Source organism: Lethenteron reissneri, chromosome 64, assembly GCF_015708825.2.
Source record: "Lethenteron reissneri isolate LAM-NWPU_2019-01 chromosome 64, ASM1570882v1, whole genome shotgun sequence".
Classification (NCBI taxonomy): domain Eukaryota; kingdom Metazoa; phylum Chordata; class Hyperoartia; order Petromyzontiformes; family Petromyzontidae; genus Lethenteron; species Lethenteron reissneri.
In genome coordinates, this window is record NC_083842.1 from 2,054,761 (window position 1) to 2,073,616 (window position 18,856).

The 18,856-nt window shown below is 41.7% G+C and overlaps 1 protein-coding gene across 3 annotated transcripts in view; it reads right to left on the reverse strand.

Moving 5' to 3' along the window:
• Positions 1-18,856, reverse strand: part of LOC133358965 (neogenin-like) — an 85,629-nt gene that overhangs the window by 27,137 nt on the left and 39,636 nt on the right. For all 3 annotated transcript variants that reach the window (XM_061577342.1, XM_061577341.1, XM_061577343.1), the window contains 2 exons: positions 3,731-3,869; positions 2,294-2,520 (listed from right to left, as the gene is read on the reverse strand). In XM_061577342.1, the coding sequence (XP_061433326.1) occupies positions 2,294-2,520; positions 3,731-3,869 (366 nt within the window). The remainder of the gene's footprint in view (positions 1-2,293; positions 2,521-3,730; positions 3,870-18,856) is intronic.

The following is an 18,856-nucleotide window of genomic DNA, read 5'->3' on the forward strand; positions in this document are numbered from 1 at the left end:
ACTGTGGCTCCAAGAAACCCACGTCTTGGATGTCCTACATGCCAGTACTGTACCACATCCATGGATACCTCACGACGAGCCATTACCACCCGAAATATCGCTTGGCCATATACATCAAGAACACTATCACGCCTTCCCACCAACTTAAAAAGCTACCAGCATCAAGATAGGGGAACTTAACATCACCAACGTGTTTAAAGCCCCTAATTAAAAATGGCCAAAACCAGCACTCCCAAGTGCATCAATCCCAGCCCTATACAATGGTGTCTTTAAAAGCCACCATACTGTGTGGAGCTATGCAGTAGATCAGGTCGATGGCAAAGGCCTCACTGACTGGATGTTCACCAGAGATATGCACCTTCCTTTCGATCCTAACCAGCAAGCAACTTTCCACTCTGCTCGCTGACAAAGCGACTCCAACCTCGATCTCACCATCGTTTCCAAAGATCGAAATGGAAGCACACTTCACGCATCCCTCAAAATACTCCCAAACTTCCCCAAAAGTCAACATAGGCCCGTCAACACCCACATGCCATTTAAATCCCTGTGATTCTGTCAAAACGATTACTAAGGTGCAACCTGGCCAAAGCTAACCAGGACCACTATAAGGAGGTTGTAGAAAGAGTGGCGAGTCAAATTCCCATGACGGCGGAATGTTATCACCTTTTTGTTGGCGTCCTCACAGCAGCTGCCAAGAAGAGCATTCCCTGAGGCTTCCGGAAAGAATACACTCCCTGCTGGACAAAAGAGACCCAGGACCTTCTCCAACAGTAGAACCAGTTGGGCAGCCCATAGGTTGGAAAGGCCCTGCTAGTCTTTAGAATCAGCCAGACGTTAGAGGTGGATGAGTGTGTTCAAGGCCTGGACTTGGTGCCTGGGCCCTACTACAACATCGCAATGCTGCTAACCCAACAGAATACCAGACTGCAAGAGTCCTGCCTAACTCTGTAGCCTTCAAACTAGTGGAGAACACAAAAGAACGGCTCAACAAAAACATCAAGTGAGTGAATTTCGATTTAAAGCTTTCGTGACTGCAGGGATTCATCTTCTTGGTTCTTTCAGTAAAGTCACGTAGTCTACAACCACCTGAAGAAGGTAGCCGACAAGACCAAAACAAGGGTCAACCTGGTCCATAAACTGGAAAGCACAAGCTGGGGAGCATCAGCACTAGTGCTACGGACATCAATGATGGCTCGTGTGTACTCTGGAGCCGAGTACTGTGCACCAGTATGGACCAGAAGTAGTCACACTCAACGTATTGATATCCAACTTAGCACTGCAGTGCGGTGTATCACTGGAACCCTCAGGTCGACCCCAATAACTTGAATGCCCATGCTGTCACACATCTCTCCCCCATCCATCCGCCGCAACACTGCAACCCTCCGGGAAGTCCTGCGGATTGAGGAAAACAGTCACTTTCCCATTCATCAGAACCTCAATAACATCCCTCGTCATTGCTTGAAGTTAAGCAAGCCCTTTCGGACCCATGCACTGAACCTTCAACAATGTGAGTTCAACCCCAATGAGGCTTCGAGAGCTGATTGAAGCTCAAAAGAACTCACATACACCTTGTGAAAGACCCAATGTCAAAGATCCCTGGTTTTGATCTTCCACAAAGCTCAGGGTCCACCCTAAACCGCATCTGCTCAAACCATGATGCACAAATGGAATATTGAAATCTTTCCAGTGTGCGACTGTGGTCATCCAGAACAGACCATACAACATAACGATGCAATTCCCGGTCCACAAATATGAAGGAGACATCACAGCGGTACACACTGCTGCTGCTACTGCCGCAGTTGTCCGGCTTACCACCCAAATGTGAAATTGTCGTTGTTGCTTTGCATCTACATCAACCATACGAAAGCTGAGCAATACCAATGTCTCTATTTCTGTCTGCGTATGTGATGGCATGTGCTCATGGGTGTTGGAATGGTTTGGACCCCCTCCTTCAACCATTGATGCTGCTCCCCCGACAGCACTCTCCCTCACCTCCATCCCTCCCCTCCCCCTCCCTACTCTGGGTGCCACAAGGTAATGAAACTACCGTGGCGATCAGTGCTGTGAATTAAAAACAGTATTATCCAGCTTTAAATTTTTTAAAGATTTCTACCTGGCTAGACTTGAATAGTGAAAACACTACCGTAAATCAGACTGCCCAGACTCAAAGTGGATAATCAGTGTATCTCTACTAGACATCATGTCATACACTTCCAAATGCACTTCCAACTCTTGTAGCATATTCACTAAAAATTTAACCAAAGTCATTTCTGGGTGCAAGTACTTTTCTCACCAATGTAAGAGTTGCGTCTTGTAAGGCTGTCAATGGTACAGGGCTCGATGGTGTGTATTTCCTGTGAGTGGCGTGACACAGGAGTTTCTGTGACTCCAGACTCGGCGCCTGAAGCGGACTTCACCAGAGTTCTCATCTCCAAACGCTCATGGTGTATCCACAGGTCCGGTGGACTCAAGTCCAGTGCGTGGCTTTTTCTCTTGGAGCTGCAGGCTGCCGCGCGCTTCCTGCCATGTAGAATTGTTTTCAACAAACACAAACATGCATGTAGACACACAACTTCTCCACATAATCATATTAGGTGGGGGGGGGGATGAAAAAGGCACAAAGTTCTAGTAATCAAAGTTGGATCTTGTCTCTTGTAGCAGGTTTAGGAAATTCATTTCATAATTATTTAAGAATGTTTGGGATGGAACTCCCCAGCATTTAATTTCTTACCCTTTCATTCAAAGGTGCATCGTAATCTTTAAGTGTTGTAACCACCACTTTTTTACATTTCACAGACTCCAATGAGTGTATATTAGCTTCCAGGATGTTGGCTAGGACTGCTAGCAAAGCAATCTCAGTTTGTTTCAATGTGTCTGTGATAGTTCTCATGGTGGTACAATTAAGGGCTGTCCGCCAGGCTGGTGTGGGCATAGTTCAGTATTCACCACCAAAGTAGCAAAAACCAAGCTCTGTGTTGCACAGCGTTTGTGCATTGGCTCTACAGGCGAACCCAATGCGTTTATTTAGGAGACATTTTCTGCTTTTGATCTTTTAAACTAACTTTGGAGGTGGTATTTGTGAGTGAGCGATGTAGGGTGGACCCCAACTTTAGATTGTGTGGTAAATGCTGACTATTAAGAAATATGTTGAGCTCATGTTGCATCTAAGCATGATGTGAATGAAAGTTGATAGTTTTTTTACGTGCTTTATTGCAACCTCCACGTTTTGCAGCAATTACCTGTCATTCATATCCATGCTTAAGATATATTCAATATTTTTTAAGTCCTTTAAGGCTAGGAAGATATCATCAACAACAACAGCTATGATCAATTCACTGTTTGAAGAAAGCCTCGACTTGTCATGATCTCATGAAGCATTATTCCATCCATATTGAGATTGTTTGGCAGGTTAATAACTTGAATAAAGTTGGTGCCAGAAATAAAGTGTAATATGTTAAACCCTGTTTTTCTCATATCAACCTTTAAAAATGTAGTGTTACTCACTACACCTGCGACTCCAGGGTTCTGTCTATAATTCCAAGTTGGTCAAATGTGTTAACTACAGTTGCCGGTACTCTAAAATGCAGCTTTTCCAAAAGCAGCTTACATTGAACGGACTAATAAACGTATCAGTGGTGTTAATATTAATGCTTAATGTAGACCCAGAGGGATGGCGTGTTCCTAATAAATGTGCCAATTGATGTCTGAATTTGGAGTATAGGACCCGTACTTGTGCTCAGCAGCCATGCGACGATTGCAGATGATGGCCACAAGGACAATGACGATGATGGTGATGACTCCAACACATACAATAATCACCACAAGTGTGGTGTTGTCCACATTTGAAGGCCGGCTCCCATTAATCTGACCTGCACCCGCAGCACACAGTGGGATGAAAACCATTTGCTTTCTTCTTTAAAAACAACCTTGAACAAACGGCATACCAAATTTACCCAGACAAATGGTTTCCTATTGTCAGTAAAATTCTTAAAGTGAACATTTTTATTTGCTCCTTCATCTAGCCGGAATAGCATTCTGTATATTCAAGCATGTTGTCATACAATAGTTTAAAACAGGAAAGTGTGATAATGATGGAGATTTAAATATTTTGGGGCCAAAACTATATTTTATATTCTTTAATACAGCAAACAGATGCTAGAATAAAACCCATGTATAATGAAAAACAACATCATATATTGCAGTATTTAAGCACATTATATACAAGGGAATGCAGAGCATGTTGGAGGAGTTACATGAGGCAATCAAAGCTGTTTGGAATAGTGCTGAGGAGGAAGCAATCATCATTAGCCTGCATGAGAATGAGGAGAAGAGAAGAGAGGCACAAACACACATGGATGCATACACATACAAATGGAATGCAGTAGAGGATGGAGCCAATCCTAGGTAGTGATAATGCTTGTTTGGAGGAGGCAAATTACATACATCACTGCTCACGTATGGTGGTAGATTAACATTTTAAAGTGATCAACCATTAATTATATTATTACATTTTAGTCTGAACCCTCAATGGTGATTGGAATTAATTTTTCCTGATCCTACCCCATGCCATGACAAAAGCACTGTCATATCACAATAATGGCAATAGGTAACGAGCATGCTTATATTACATGGTTGTTACATGTGGCGATATTAATTGCGAAATTTTAACATTGTTTCATCATGTATTCCCTGCAAATAAAACAGCTGCATGTAGGAGGAACAAACACCGCAGACAATATTTAATTCATAAACGCATTCATGCATTTTCAAGACAGATACAATCTTAAGCACAATTTAGTTGAAATAGTGACTGGAATTAGGAAGGTTGAAAATTATTATCCAGTATGACAAGCCAGCAATGCACAGAAGTGTAACATTTATGGGAAAGTTATTGCAAAATAGATCACAGTAAAATGTATAATATTGGAACTTGGATGTTAAAAAATAACAATTCATAATTTTGAGCAAATTATGTGAATTTTAGAATGGTAAAATATATTCACATTGTCAACATTACAAATTTTTTTTTCATTATAAATAACACATTGTAAAGCTCGCATCCAGTAAATAATGGCCTTGAGAAAGAAAATATTTTTTTTAAATTGTCTTATATTAATTTTGAGATTTTTTGTGTGAAATGTCTTACCTCTGCAAATAGAAACCAACTGTACCTTTATGCCAATAATATTGCTATTATGATGAGATGTACGCTTCAATGTAAATTACAGATTTAAACAGACTAGACCTGCTCATCCACTATGCAATACCTTTTGATTTCAACTGTAACAGAACTGTTTTACTCCACTGTAATCAATATACTGTAACGAGACTCCTTTTAAAAATAATATACTCTTAAGGGTTTTCATTGATTATCTACCGGCACAGGTCACTGATCTACTAACTCCATAAAAAGCTCCTTGCAACTTTAGACAGATGTAATTCAAATCAATACAGAAAAATAACAAAAATTCCACGTTTCAATCATCCATGCATTCTTGCAATTCCCGACTTCTGTAATCTGTGGGATCGTTGACCCTGAAATCTGGGAAAAAATTGCCGATTTATGGATCTTTTGCATTCGCGGCAAAATCCTCCTGCAGTCCCCAGTACATTGCGTAATTGACTTCCTCAGATTGGTATGCTTTATTATAATGTAATCCTAAATTTATTATTTTACTAGAATGCATTACAATCTATCTATATAAAAGTCAAAAATTGTGGCGGGGTTTGTGGGTTTGTGTGTGGTCGCGCGCTTGGCTCTCCAACGGTGGGGTTTACGAAAAATAAATAGCCAGGTACCACACCGTAAGCCCTGCCGTGAGCAAGCACTATTCCTTTTTTACATCAGTCAACATTCAATTAGTTTAATTAGCGATTTAGTGCGATTTCGCGCACTTATTTTTTTATGACGCGTGCACGACCATACCAACTCACGCGCCTTTGGTGCGTGAGTTGGTATGGATGGCCCATGCCAAGTCGCACGCCTTCAGTGGGAGTGAGGGGGACATTTTATTTTGCGTTAAAAATCCTACAAAAATACACTAAATGCTCAGGTTAATTCTTCACTGTCTCATGTCCCCCCCCCTCCCCGATGCGTGCAGTTATTACTACTATACAGTCGGTAGATGCTACCACTATAGGCCGTCAATCTAGGCGAGGCCGGAGGCTCTGCACGGGACTAGGCCTCACCACTCCACTCTGTCAGATGAGTACTTTGTGCTATAGAGTCAATAAATACTGCTATAGAGTCAGCATGTACTACTGTAGTGATAGCAGGTACCACCACAGTCGGTATGCACTGCTGTAATCATAGCAGGTACCACCACAGTCAGTATGCACTGCTGTAATCATAGCAGGTACCACCACAGTCGGTATGCACTGCTGTAATCATAGCAGGTACCATCACAGTCGGTATGCACTGCTGTAATCATAGCAGGTACCACACAGTATGCATTGCTGCAGTGAAAGCAGGTATCACCACAGTATGCACTGCTGTAATCATAGCAGGTACCACCACAGTCAGTACGCACTGCTGTTAGATTTTGGATATTTCTCCGGGTCCTCCGGTTTTTCTCTCCACATTTAGAATCAACTTGCGTTTAGAGTATTTGCCTACTATACATTTCTACATGATAAGCCACTTAGTTGAGCTATCATCTGTGACCAGGTCACTGCTGAAGAGCTACATAGCTCAGTGGGCCTTACCTGGTAAAATAAGTTTAGTTTGTAAAAAAACAACCAAGACATTCACATTGCCAACACACCATCGGATTCTTTGCAAGGCTTACACAAATAACTTCACGTGCAATTTTGAAACTAGGAACGTACGCAGTGAAAATTTAATATATTGTGATGGAATACAATACCGTACGTGCATCGCGTTTACCACCGAAAGCCTAGACTCAACAATGTGGAGGAGTCAATCATGGTGGATTTGCTTGAGTGCCATTGTGAGGACCTGTCAAGTGAGAATCTGAACCATGAGCTGAATAAAAGGCCGAGGAAATGATACCACCAATATCACCACGGATATTAACTTCACAGAGATTTTCATAGGCTTTTATTAATGTCGAAGCAAGAATGGATATCTTCAGAGGATGATTCAAACCGAGAACAAAAGCTCTGAGTAGCGCGGTTGGCTACGTACGGTTGGCTATGTACGTACGGTACGAAATAAATTGAACATACATACATACATAACAGGACATTAACCAGTGGCATTCACTGGAAGAAGAATCTTTACCAGCAGAATAATAAAAATGATGTCAAGCTGTATTTATAAAAAAAAATAAAGTTCTGCATTAAATCCTGAAGGCCCACAGAAGAGAGCACGCTTCGTTTGGTGAACATTCCTGTATCTCCAGCTTCATTGTAAGATGAAGAAGCAAGTGAACTTGCACCTTCGTCTGCATAACTCCACCACTGCTCACCCCAAAAGGCCTCCATCAGCAAGCACATGTGTAGAGTAGTTGTCATGAGCGCTGTAAGGAGACACCTTCGAGAACAGGGGCGGGTCCGAGTGAACGGGAGGAGCCACCCAAGGGGTACTTAAGGGGGACCCCCGTGACGAAGGCGGGGTCGTTGTGGGAGCCCGGAGTGTGGATCGGCTGAAGGAGGTCTCTCCCGCTCGTGACCGGACGGTGTTGGCTGAACCCCCGTCTGGGGTCGACGAGTGGGAGAGCCGAAGAGATAGCCAAGAGTAGGGCTCGAGGAAGTCTGTGAGAATCGGCTGAGAGTGAGTGGGGTTCTTCTCTCCTCGGCCGGGCGGTGTTGGATGAACCCCCGTCCCGGCCCGAGTGAGAGAGCCCAAGGGATAGCCGAGGTTAGGACGAGTAGAGCTTGGGGGTCCACGGGAAGGACCGAGTGTTTAACCGTGTTAGTAAATGGCGAAAGCCCTTACAAGAAGTTCTGTCTCCGCGTGGTTCTACGACGCAACACGTACTGTTTAACACTTCATGACATTTAGTCACACTTTTTTAGATGCTAGTGGTTGGGAGAAAATGTGTAGAGTTCTACGGGGAATCCATTTCGGCCTGCTGCTTTTCTGCTGAGGATGATGCTAGAGTGTCATTAAGTTCCTGTAGGTCAATGGGTATCTCTAGCTCTTCTACCACATGTGAGTTCAACCTATTAAGGGATATTTTACTGAAATAAGTGTCTTATTTTCTTGCTTGTAGGGGAGTCCGATGAATATAGGGCCTTGTAGAAGTATATTCTTAGGTTTTTTCGGTAAAGTCACGTAGGTAAAACATTAAAATTAATAAAAGTAAAATAAAATAAAAATCACGACGTTTCGGAGGCAACACAAGCTTCCGTCTTCAGGTGGAACCGTCACAGCCACGACAGCTGCATCAAGTAAATGTCGTGGCTGTGATGGTTTCACCTGAAGACGGAAGCTTGTGTTGCCTCCGAAACGTCGTGATTTTATTTTATTTTACTTTTATTAATTTTAATGTTTAACCTACGTGACTTTACCGAAAAAACCTAAGAATATGAATTCTTGCAGTCACGAAAGCTTCAAATCTAAAACCTTGTAGAAGTCTTTGAAGTGGAAATGTATTTCCTTTACCTTTGTGAGGGGCAGCCCTTCTTTATGGATATAGGATATGTAGTTACAGTTCCGCCTGGATATGACCATTCTCGCTAGGATCTTCCCCGTAGAGGGAGAGGAGTCACGGAAGGGGAGTATAGCCTTCATAAATAGCAGGGTGGTTTGATCATTAGGAATTTTTTCCAACTCTAGTTTCATAGAATTGATTTCCCTCATGGTGATTTGAAATTGTGACCTTATAGCTGTCATGTAGGGAGTTAAGTTTATTTTCCAATGCGTGCTGCTTGGCTTTAATATTCTTGAGCCTATGCGCTCCTTTTCCGATTAAAGGGCCTCTTAGAAAGGCTTTAAAGGGATTCTATATCACCAAGGGGGATACTGGGGGGTTCAATGCTGAGTTGACTGTCAATAATTATTTAATTTCTTTCCCTATCTCCTAAATTGTCTGCTTTTGTAGCCTCTTGTCAAGGGACCAAAAGTTGTGTGAGACTCCTCCGGGTTTAAAAGAAATTGGGCAAGCACCAGGGCACGGTCAAAGATTTGTAAGCCTCATATTTTTGTCTTAGTGATTTATGGGAGGATAGGTTTAGAAACCTGGAAGAGATGTATTCTGGAGAGGATCGTGTGCTTTAGAGATATGAATGGTCCTGTTCTGAAGAGTTCAGGAGTTCTCCATGGGTCCACTAGAAATTATTTCTCAAAGAAAATTCCTTACGAGTGTGAAGGGGGACTGGACCTCGTGAGATGTGATTTCTCAAGGGTAGGGTCTAGTACAAGTTCCAGTCTCTGCATGAAAAAAAGTAATTTCGAGTTAAATAGCTTTTGCCACGAATGCATCTCTTATGTATCGCCAGGGATTCCTGTATTTATGGACTTCGCATTGTTGGAAAGAGGCTGCCGGCTTCATTGCTGTGCGAACTCTGAAGTATTTGAATCGCGAAGTTTCAGATATAATCATGGAGCTGCAGTGAGAAAGGTAGGTGACACGCAATTTTGTTTTGTTTTTAATGTTTTTACTCTATTCCCAAGTAAAAAAAAGGGGTTGCAAAATTAAGTTGGACTAATTCAGAGCTGCAGGAGCAGAGTTGCTGGGAAAGTAAAGGTAAGGCTATCTTTTTAAAATGATGCTATTTCAATTTTTAGTTTTGCATTCGCACAGATTAGCTGTGCCTAATTTCTCCCGTAATCTGCTGCACACCGCGTTTGCGTGCACTATTTTGCAGACTATCGACAAAACTTTCACAGTTGCAACGTGGATTACAGAATGCGTGATATGGTCCCTTTACATCACTGCGGACTATTGGATTTATGCTCGATTATGGATGGGTGTAACATGTACTCTAGTGGCAATGTCTTATCCAGTCACGAAAGCTTCAAATCAAGATACTCCAAACTAGTCTAGCAGAGTCTCAGAAAATATCAAGTGAAAAAATAAGCCCAGTGTATACTGCACTTATCCACACCGTCATGCAATAATAATGTATTTATTTTTATTGTTCGATTAAAACAATCATCTAGGATTAGACATTTGCAAAGTAAAGCTTAAAGGCACAATGTGAGTAATGACAACAAAATGTGACAATCTACAATATAATATTAACACTACGTGAAAAAAAATGTAAAAGTATATTATTCCTACAAAAGGGATATACAATAGGCAGTGCATTATTCAGAGAAAATACTTAAATGGTAATTTACACACCATAGCTCTTTTTGACATTTGAGCTCATGTCAGTACTGTACTGTAAAACAATTTAGCAATTGCAAGTGTATTGACTGTAAATGTAATTACTGTAAATGTACAAACTGGGGGTACAGTGTTGTAAATGTGTTCGGGGGGTCACAGGCTTAATTGTGACAGCCACATAAAGAGGTCAGACAGGGTCTGTAAAAGGCAGTAAGGAAAATATGTTTCTGATTGTTTGCAATGGTTTTATCTGAGGACAAACAGTCCTCGACTTATGACCATAATTCGTTCCTGGGACCGCCCCTAAGTCGAATGGTTCGCAAGTCAAAACACAATAATGTACTGTGTTTCAATTTCCATACAATTTGTGTTATGAAATGTGTTACGGTTCAACAAAAAAGGGAAGCATTATTAAAATCATAAATAATAAATATTGTATATGTGCATGTAATACTGTAATAAATACTGAATAGCAAATAAAACATAGAGGAACACGAATAGAAAAAATAATCTGTCTTATTTTCACTTACCTAGAGTCCTGATGTTGGCTTGCTTGCGGCAGGGCGCAATGAGTCACCACAATTGCACACACATAGGGCACGCACACACGCAGACACACACCAACGACAAAGATCCCCCGTATAGCCTTAACCGACTGTTAGGCCAAGTGCTGATGGGCCACGGGGTAGCCCAGTATATCAATATGGGTAATCTTTCATCGGCTAAATCCGCGTGATAGTAACTTGACCTCCGATTAGCACGGTTGGCTACGTACGGTGCGAAAGAAGTTCAACATACATACATAGTCAAGTTTCATTCACATGGAATCGGACTCGGGTCGCTGGTTTCGTAGCAATGTGCGATAACCACCCACTACAAAGACTGGCTTTCAACAGACTGTTGAGGCAAGTGTTGTTAGCGAGCACCTATGAAGCACGGTGGGTGGCCAACACCACATCCGACCGCCTTTGTCTCCCCTGTGGTGATGTTTACACACCGCATCAGGTACTCATTTGAGGCTGAGTTAACTCAGAGGAAGCCCAGGACCTATTCAGATCATCGTCATTGGTGTTTGTCGTGAGCGGGAATCAAACTCGGGTTGCCGGATTGGTAGCACAGCGCGCTAACCATGGCATTACCGCTCCCCAAAAAGACAGATATGCCCGTATAGCCATTACAGACTATTGGGGCAAGTTTCGATTCAAAGCTTTCGTCACTGCAGGGATTCATCTTCTTGGTTCTTTCGGTAAAGTCACGTAGAAGGAAAATAATAAAAATAAAACATAATAAAATAATTCTTATGACGTTTCGGCCACAACGACAGACCTGTTCTCCACCTGAAGACGGCTGCTTGCGTTGTGGCCGAAACGTCGTGAGAATTATTTTATTATGTTTTATTTTTATTATTGGGGCAAGTGCTGTTAGCGAGCACTTATGAAGGCCGGAGTGCCACTCAAGGGGGTGGGGGGTGGCCAGCACCACCCCCAAACTCATTCGTCTCCCGAGTGGCAATATTTCCACACTGCACTAGGGCGCCGTCCATAAATGACGTGACGCGATTTTGGACGAATATTGACCCCCCCCCCTCGTCACAGGGCGTCACAAAGAGTCAGACCCCCCTCAAATATGACGTCACAAAGCTCTGCTCCCCCCCCCCCCCAAAACCATATTTACATTTTGAAAATAAGACATGCTTCAAATCGCTTTAAACTATTGTCGTTGTAGTGCGTATTTAATGTGGCGCTGCACTCTGATGTTGTAGGAGATAACATTTATTAAAAAGTCTATTTAATTAAGTAGAACGTGTTGTCTATATTTATTTAAAGTTGCGCATTTTGATGTGACGTCACATTTCTCCCCCCCCCCTCGTCACACATCGTCACAAATGTCTGACACCCCCCCCCCTAGGTGCGTGACGTCATTTATGGACGGCCCCTAGGTATACATTTGAGGTTGAGTGTGCGTGTACACACACACTCACACCATTTGCCACCAAGGGGCGGTGACATCAGCACGCTGCTTGTGCCAAGCAATGTAAACTTTAAGGCCACGTGAAGCTAGGCCGTAGCCATGGAGTCAACATTGGGGGGGACCAAATCTTCCAGGGGGTCTGGGGATCCCCGCCCCCCCCCCAGAAAAAAAATCAATCTAAATTTGAAAACGAATTTCCTGCCATTTCCTTCCTAAAAGATTAAAAAAATTCACGAACACATAGGATGGATTTTTTTTCTTTAACAAAAATGTCAAATAGTGTATTGTATTCCATTGCTATGTTTTTTCTTATCTTTTCTTGTTTAATTGAATGTCATGCCAGAGATTAGGAATTCATAAAGTACAACCATAAACCACAATCATATAAAATACATCTATTTTATAGCAATATATTGGGGGGGATATTTTGAGCATGTTTGGCCTTGCCATGAAGTGTTGAACGCTCTCTGGCCGGAGGTCATCGGACAGACTCAGCTGCTATGGGTTGACTGTGCACGCGCACGCACACACACACATGCACACACTCTCACTCCCTGTGCGATTGCTGAGGATCGCTCCGCTAAACAAAATAGTTCCGTGGTTCAGTTTGCAAGTGCGAATTCGCGTTTTACGTCAATGTTTAAAAAATAATATGACATGGAATCTCCATAATAAACGTTTTTGGGTTTAATAATAATAAACGTTTTTGGGTTTAACCAGGGGCGGTTTCTTCATTAGGGCGATTGGGCGACGCACCACCAATGTCATTCAACCACAGAGTCACGCTAGCCGTCACTGCAGCCTCTGGATATAGTCCAATCAGCGTCATGTCACGTTCTGTGGAGTACCGCCTCTTTTTGGGCGATTTCACTCCGGCTGAGAATCGCCCCGAGTGGCCCCATAGACTTACATTCAAAGATGTTGTTTTTCGACCGGGGGGGGCGCTCCAATGCATTCTCTATGGCTTCCGGGAGGGCTCGCCCTAACGTGCTTACGTCATCATACGTAAGCACGTTTCATCCAACAATATAATTTGTGGCCACCTAGTGGAATCTTTAATAAAATAAACTTGAGTGGTTTGTTTTAATAGTGAGTATAGAAACAAACAAGATGTATTGCAAGAGTCACTTTATTTTTCATTAATATTAAAGAAGTGAAGTTGCCTTTACATGCTTAAGCTGTTAATTTATCCATTGCATGGGTGGACCTTATCCTTATCAATCATCCAGACATTTGCCCCCCCTGAGAGATTTTGCAGGAGCCGCCACTGGGTTTAACCCAAAAACGTTTATTATGAATAATATTGGTCGCGAAAGCCGACGTGTTAGACATGGAATCTCGTTAGTAAGTGCGGGTGTTCATAAGTTGGGAATGCATAAGTCGAGGACTGCCTGTACAAATATTTACACTGACACAGAAACAATCTGTCCTAATAAATTGACTACACACCAAGCAGAGCCATTCACAAAGTGTCTTGAATTAATTATAATTTCAAGAATCAACTAAGTGAATTACTTTTATTATTATTTAAACAAAACATTGGTCATTTTCTCTGACATGTGTTTATTACAATTGTGCATACTGCTTCATAAACTACTATTTCATAAAATTACTAATCTGGTTTTAAAACATTTTTATTTAACTATTTTTTTTATTTTACTAGGTAAGGCCCACTGAGCTATAGAGCTTTTTTTAGAAGTGCCCTGGCCACAAATGAGAGCTCAATGAAGTGGCTTATCACGTGGAAATTTAAGGCAGCCAAAAACTGGAGGACCCGGAGAAAAATCCACATGACCACAGGGGGAACATTCAAACTCCTGTGAACCAGGCGAGGTATTTAACATCTCGCCACCATGGCGCCATGCTGTGGCATGATGGTCATGCTTATAACCTAACCTAAATACTGCTTGATCCAGCTGTAATAGGCAACTCAAAAAATAAATCAATGCTTTCAAGCTATATTAAGTATAATAAAAAAAAATGCAACTATGTCTATCAGCAGATAAATTGGTTGACCGAGCAGATGGGCAGACGGAAGTGCTGCATGTAGCGACGAATTACCGCCAACTGTTTGGTATGCACAGCCGAAGGCCACCACTTAGTCACACATCACGAGGTACCCCAGCAGGGAACCATTTTCAAGATGAGAAAAATGTTATAAAAAAACTTCTGTATTTCACAGTACAATACAAATTATATACAGTTGTTCATCCATTATCCGGCGGCTTCAGGGGGGAAGGGGGTGTCGGATTTTCAAAAACGCCGGATAATCACATCATGACTTAAAATATCTTATTTTTGCACATTCTTGTATAACATGTTTTTAGGTGTTGTATACATGTTTTTGTGTTTACTGTATGAAATTCGCATGAATCAACATAAAAATAGACAAAGATAAATATCCTCCTGTAAAAAGTTACAGTACCGTACTTACCACTCCAATGTTTTATCAACATGTGTTTGACGATTTAAAGCTTTCGTGACTGCGGGGATTCATATTCTTGGTTCTTTCTATCGGAAAAACAGCATCCTAGGACGCTGTCTTTCCGACAGCTCTGTTTCTTCACCTGAGGACGGCTGCTTGCGTTGTGGCCGAAACGTCGTGAGAATTTTATTTTATTATGTTTTATTTTTATTAGTTTATTATTTCCCTTCTATGTGACTTTACCGAAAGAACCAAGAATATGTGTTTGACGATCGCTGGACTGATGCATCCTTTAGACCAGTGCATCGGAGAATGCGGAATTACACGCACTTTTCGCTGGATCGCAGTGAATATTTTCTCTTTTTATTACTGTAGGTATTAGTCATGAAAAATGTATATACATGCAGTATCTTCATTGTTTAAGTTCTATGTAGTGTATAATGTACTGTATATCATATTTGACACTGAAATCAAGCACAGCTACTCTTCTTTTGCCACTCGCCGGACTGGTACAGCCTTCAGAGTGGTTTTTACGTTTTTTCCAAATAGGCTCTGGACCACCGGATAATGTTGGAAGCCGGATAACCGCCTGCCGAATAATCGATAATCAACTCTATTGTGATATGTTTAAAAAAATTATAACTGCCACGTGAAACAGCACTAAAATAAATCCAATACTACTTCAAAAAATTAAATGTCAATTGGGAATGGAGAAATAAACGAAGAATAAAATTGTAATGGCCATTGAAGCATTACAGTTTACCTTCACATTGCAAAAGCTTTTGATGTAGTATCATTTGTATTCATGATTTGTGGTTACTTAGACTTACAAAATACGACGAATAAATGGATGTGCAAATACGCGTTAATCTCACATTCCATAAGTGTACTAATATTATGATTCTCAATTTTATATCATTATATTCCCACTGATCCGTAGCATGAATGCTCAAGAGAAATGGAATATAAATGCAGAACTTATGGTTTGATGGCACTCAATTAAATTATTCTCATCATCTAATGTTAGGCAATCTTATGTTACAGAAAATATATTTAAAATTAGTTTTGCTCGTAACGTAACATTAATGAAGGCGATACTACCCAGAAAAATATGGGCATGCTAAGGCAAAATTGGGAAATTACTCTATGGCCATCAGGGATGTCTAGCAGTTCACAGACGTCTACTGGACATCTGTGAACTACTGGACATCATCTGTGAACTAGAGCTTCATAGTTTCTGATTCTGCAGATGAGAAACAAAACATCATTGTGTTTTGGGGTGCTCTGGCTTACTATGTCATATCTCATGTGGAAGATATGTGGCATACACTTATACGATCTACAGCTCTGATGGGTTGGTTGTCATTGTATGCATATGCATGACCACCTGTACACAGGCCTACACACAATTATGTTGTGTAAATAAATATGCTCGTGTATAATCACGTTGTCTGCCAAATACGTATGCCCTGCATTACTCATATCATTAATAAAAGACATAAGTCAAGTAAGTCCTTAACATCATGGATGTGCTTTACTGAGTGAGTTCATCTTTCGATTTAAAGCTTTCGTGACTGCAGGGATTCATCTTCTTGGTTCTTTCGGTAAAGTCCCGTAGAATGGAAATAATAAAATAACAAAAATAAAACATAATAAAATTCTCAAGACGTTTCGGCCACAACGCAAGCAGCGAAACGTCGTGAGAATTATTTTATAATAAGAGGGCAGATTTTCCTGATGTTGAATATACAAAAGGGGCAGATGCGATTGGTAGTGGACATATGGGGAGAAAAAGTGAGGGAAGAGTCAAAGGTGACACCGCGGTTGATGGCAGAGGAAACAGAGGTGAGGGAGAAAAGGAGAGGAGATGGTGGAAACGGGAGGGGGGGGGAGCAAGAGGCTGTAAAGAAAATGATGGATGTTTTCGAAGGATTGAGAGAGAGAAAGTGAAGTTCCATCCATTATTCGCTGGCAACCAGACAGGAGAAAATGCGAGACGTACGGTCAGGGGTAAAAGAAGGAAAGGGGAGAAGAAGATTTGGGTCTCGGCAAGGAAATATTGAGGAAAACAGAACAAGTAGATAATAGATTCAGTGAGGGACCCAGATCTGACCATCTGCGGAACACCGACACTAAGCTGGGGCATGGGGGGGGGGGGATGTAGTGATTGAAGGAGACTGAAGATGTGTGAGAAGATGAGGTTTAAGCAAGGAGAGCGAAGTGCTGGAGCTGTCGAGGTCGGAGAGCGTGGAAAGCAGAGTGGGGTGATCAAAAGTGTCAAAAAGTGAAGGAAAGGTCAAAGAAGAATGAGAAGAAGGGCAGAAAGACCGGCATGGAAGGAATTGGCCAGATGGTTCTGGCTGGTTCGGTGGAATGAAGTGGACAAAGACCAAATAAAAATTGGGGCTAAAGGGAATGCGAAGAAATGTGGCGTGCGAGCTGATTATGAACAAGGCGTTCCAAAAATGTATAAAACAAAGAAGATCAATTGGACGGTAATTGCCAGGAATGGTGTATGCTAAACTTCTTCTGCACCATACATAGCCAGACGTGTTAATCGGAGGCGAGGGTGAAGGACAGCTCGACACAAATGAAGATGTTGGGGTGAAGGCAGAGGAGGACCAGTGACGAAGAGAGAGTCAAGGAACGGGCATGAGAGAGAGAGAGAGAGCAGAAGGGGTAGACAGAATGTATGACCGAATGAGCAAAACGTTGGAGAAGAAATAGTGGGAGAAAGAAGGCCAGAGCAGAAGAGCATGTGGAAGAGAGTAATGTGTAGGAAGAGGGATGGAGCCAATTGTTTATGGTGGAAAAGAGTGGATGAGGGTGGGGGGCGGCAAGGGAAGTGATGAGGGATATTAAATATGTCTGTTTTGCATGTTCGTGATCTGAAATACATTTAGAAAGAGAAAGGCAATATCTATATATTCACTATGCACAGACCTCTTGTCTGAAGATTCACAGGTGGCAGAGAAAGCTCGATAACAGGAAGCAATATGGATGGATTATTGCCAACGGATGTTAAAACGCCAGATGAAACACTACCTTTAAACATACATGAAGGCTCCTTGAGACTATTGTTTTGGTCTGACTATACAGTGATGAGACATACTTAGTACTTATGCTCTACATGTAAAACAGCTCAATATAACTCAAAGTACAACATTTATCTAAGTCACAGAAGTTAGTCGGGTTAAACGATAACAAATATACTGGACAGCATTTTCACAATCAATGGCCAGTTCCAAGAATCAGGAACTGGTAATAATTTCCAAAGGAATATTAGTAATGAATGCACTGGTTGGCATGCGCAAACATATAAATGGTGCGACAGCCGAAGTCACTATATGGTAGGTTTGCATTTGTTTAATCAGTTAAAAGGTATTCTAGAATATGTCGTGCCTTTTATCACTGGGGACTGAATATTAAAATCAGCACCGCTTTCCTCTGAGTTTACTGGTGATCCAGGCAAAGGCACAACGTTTCTGCTTGAGGAATTAAAGGTGGTTTAATCAAGGTGGTTTGAGAGGTTTAAACAACGCAGCAACCTGCACAACATTAGAACGATGGGTGAGGCGGTGAGTGCAGACACAGTGGCAGCCGACAATTTTTCAGACTACAGATGAGTGTTAACCTGACCTTTTCTCTGCTGATAACTAGAGTTAATCACGACAGTGTTATTATTCGTTTTCCCATTAATTGTGATGGGAAATTTCATCTAAACCTAAACCGCCCCTATTTACATTGATTATGTAAAATGTATTTTCTTAATGTTATTTTGCTACAAGTCGTAATTTCTAGGAACGCAACCCCGATGTTAATCGAGGACTGCCTGTATTTAGCCAACTCATCCACGTGGATAAGATTGCATGGAAGATGGATGTGGGCGTAGCCACGTTTTACCCCACCACACGTATCCTGTGCATTGACTAACTGGGGAGATTGAATAAACTTGCACTATTGCTTCAACTGTCATGCCAGAAGATGGAATTAATCCGGTGGCCTCTGGATTGCAAGTCCAACGTGCCAACTATTCCACCACAGCGGCTCCCTTTATTTCTCAATAAAAATGGCAAAACTGGTACGCTTATTGCTGGACATTTCTATTTGTGTTTTTTTTCCCATACAGTGACCGGTAATGCACAGATTACCTCATCCCCCACCCAAAACACATTTAAAAGTAAATTTTTTTCCAACTTGCTAAACCAACATGCTGGCTACA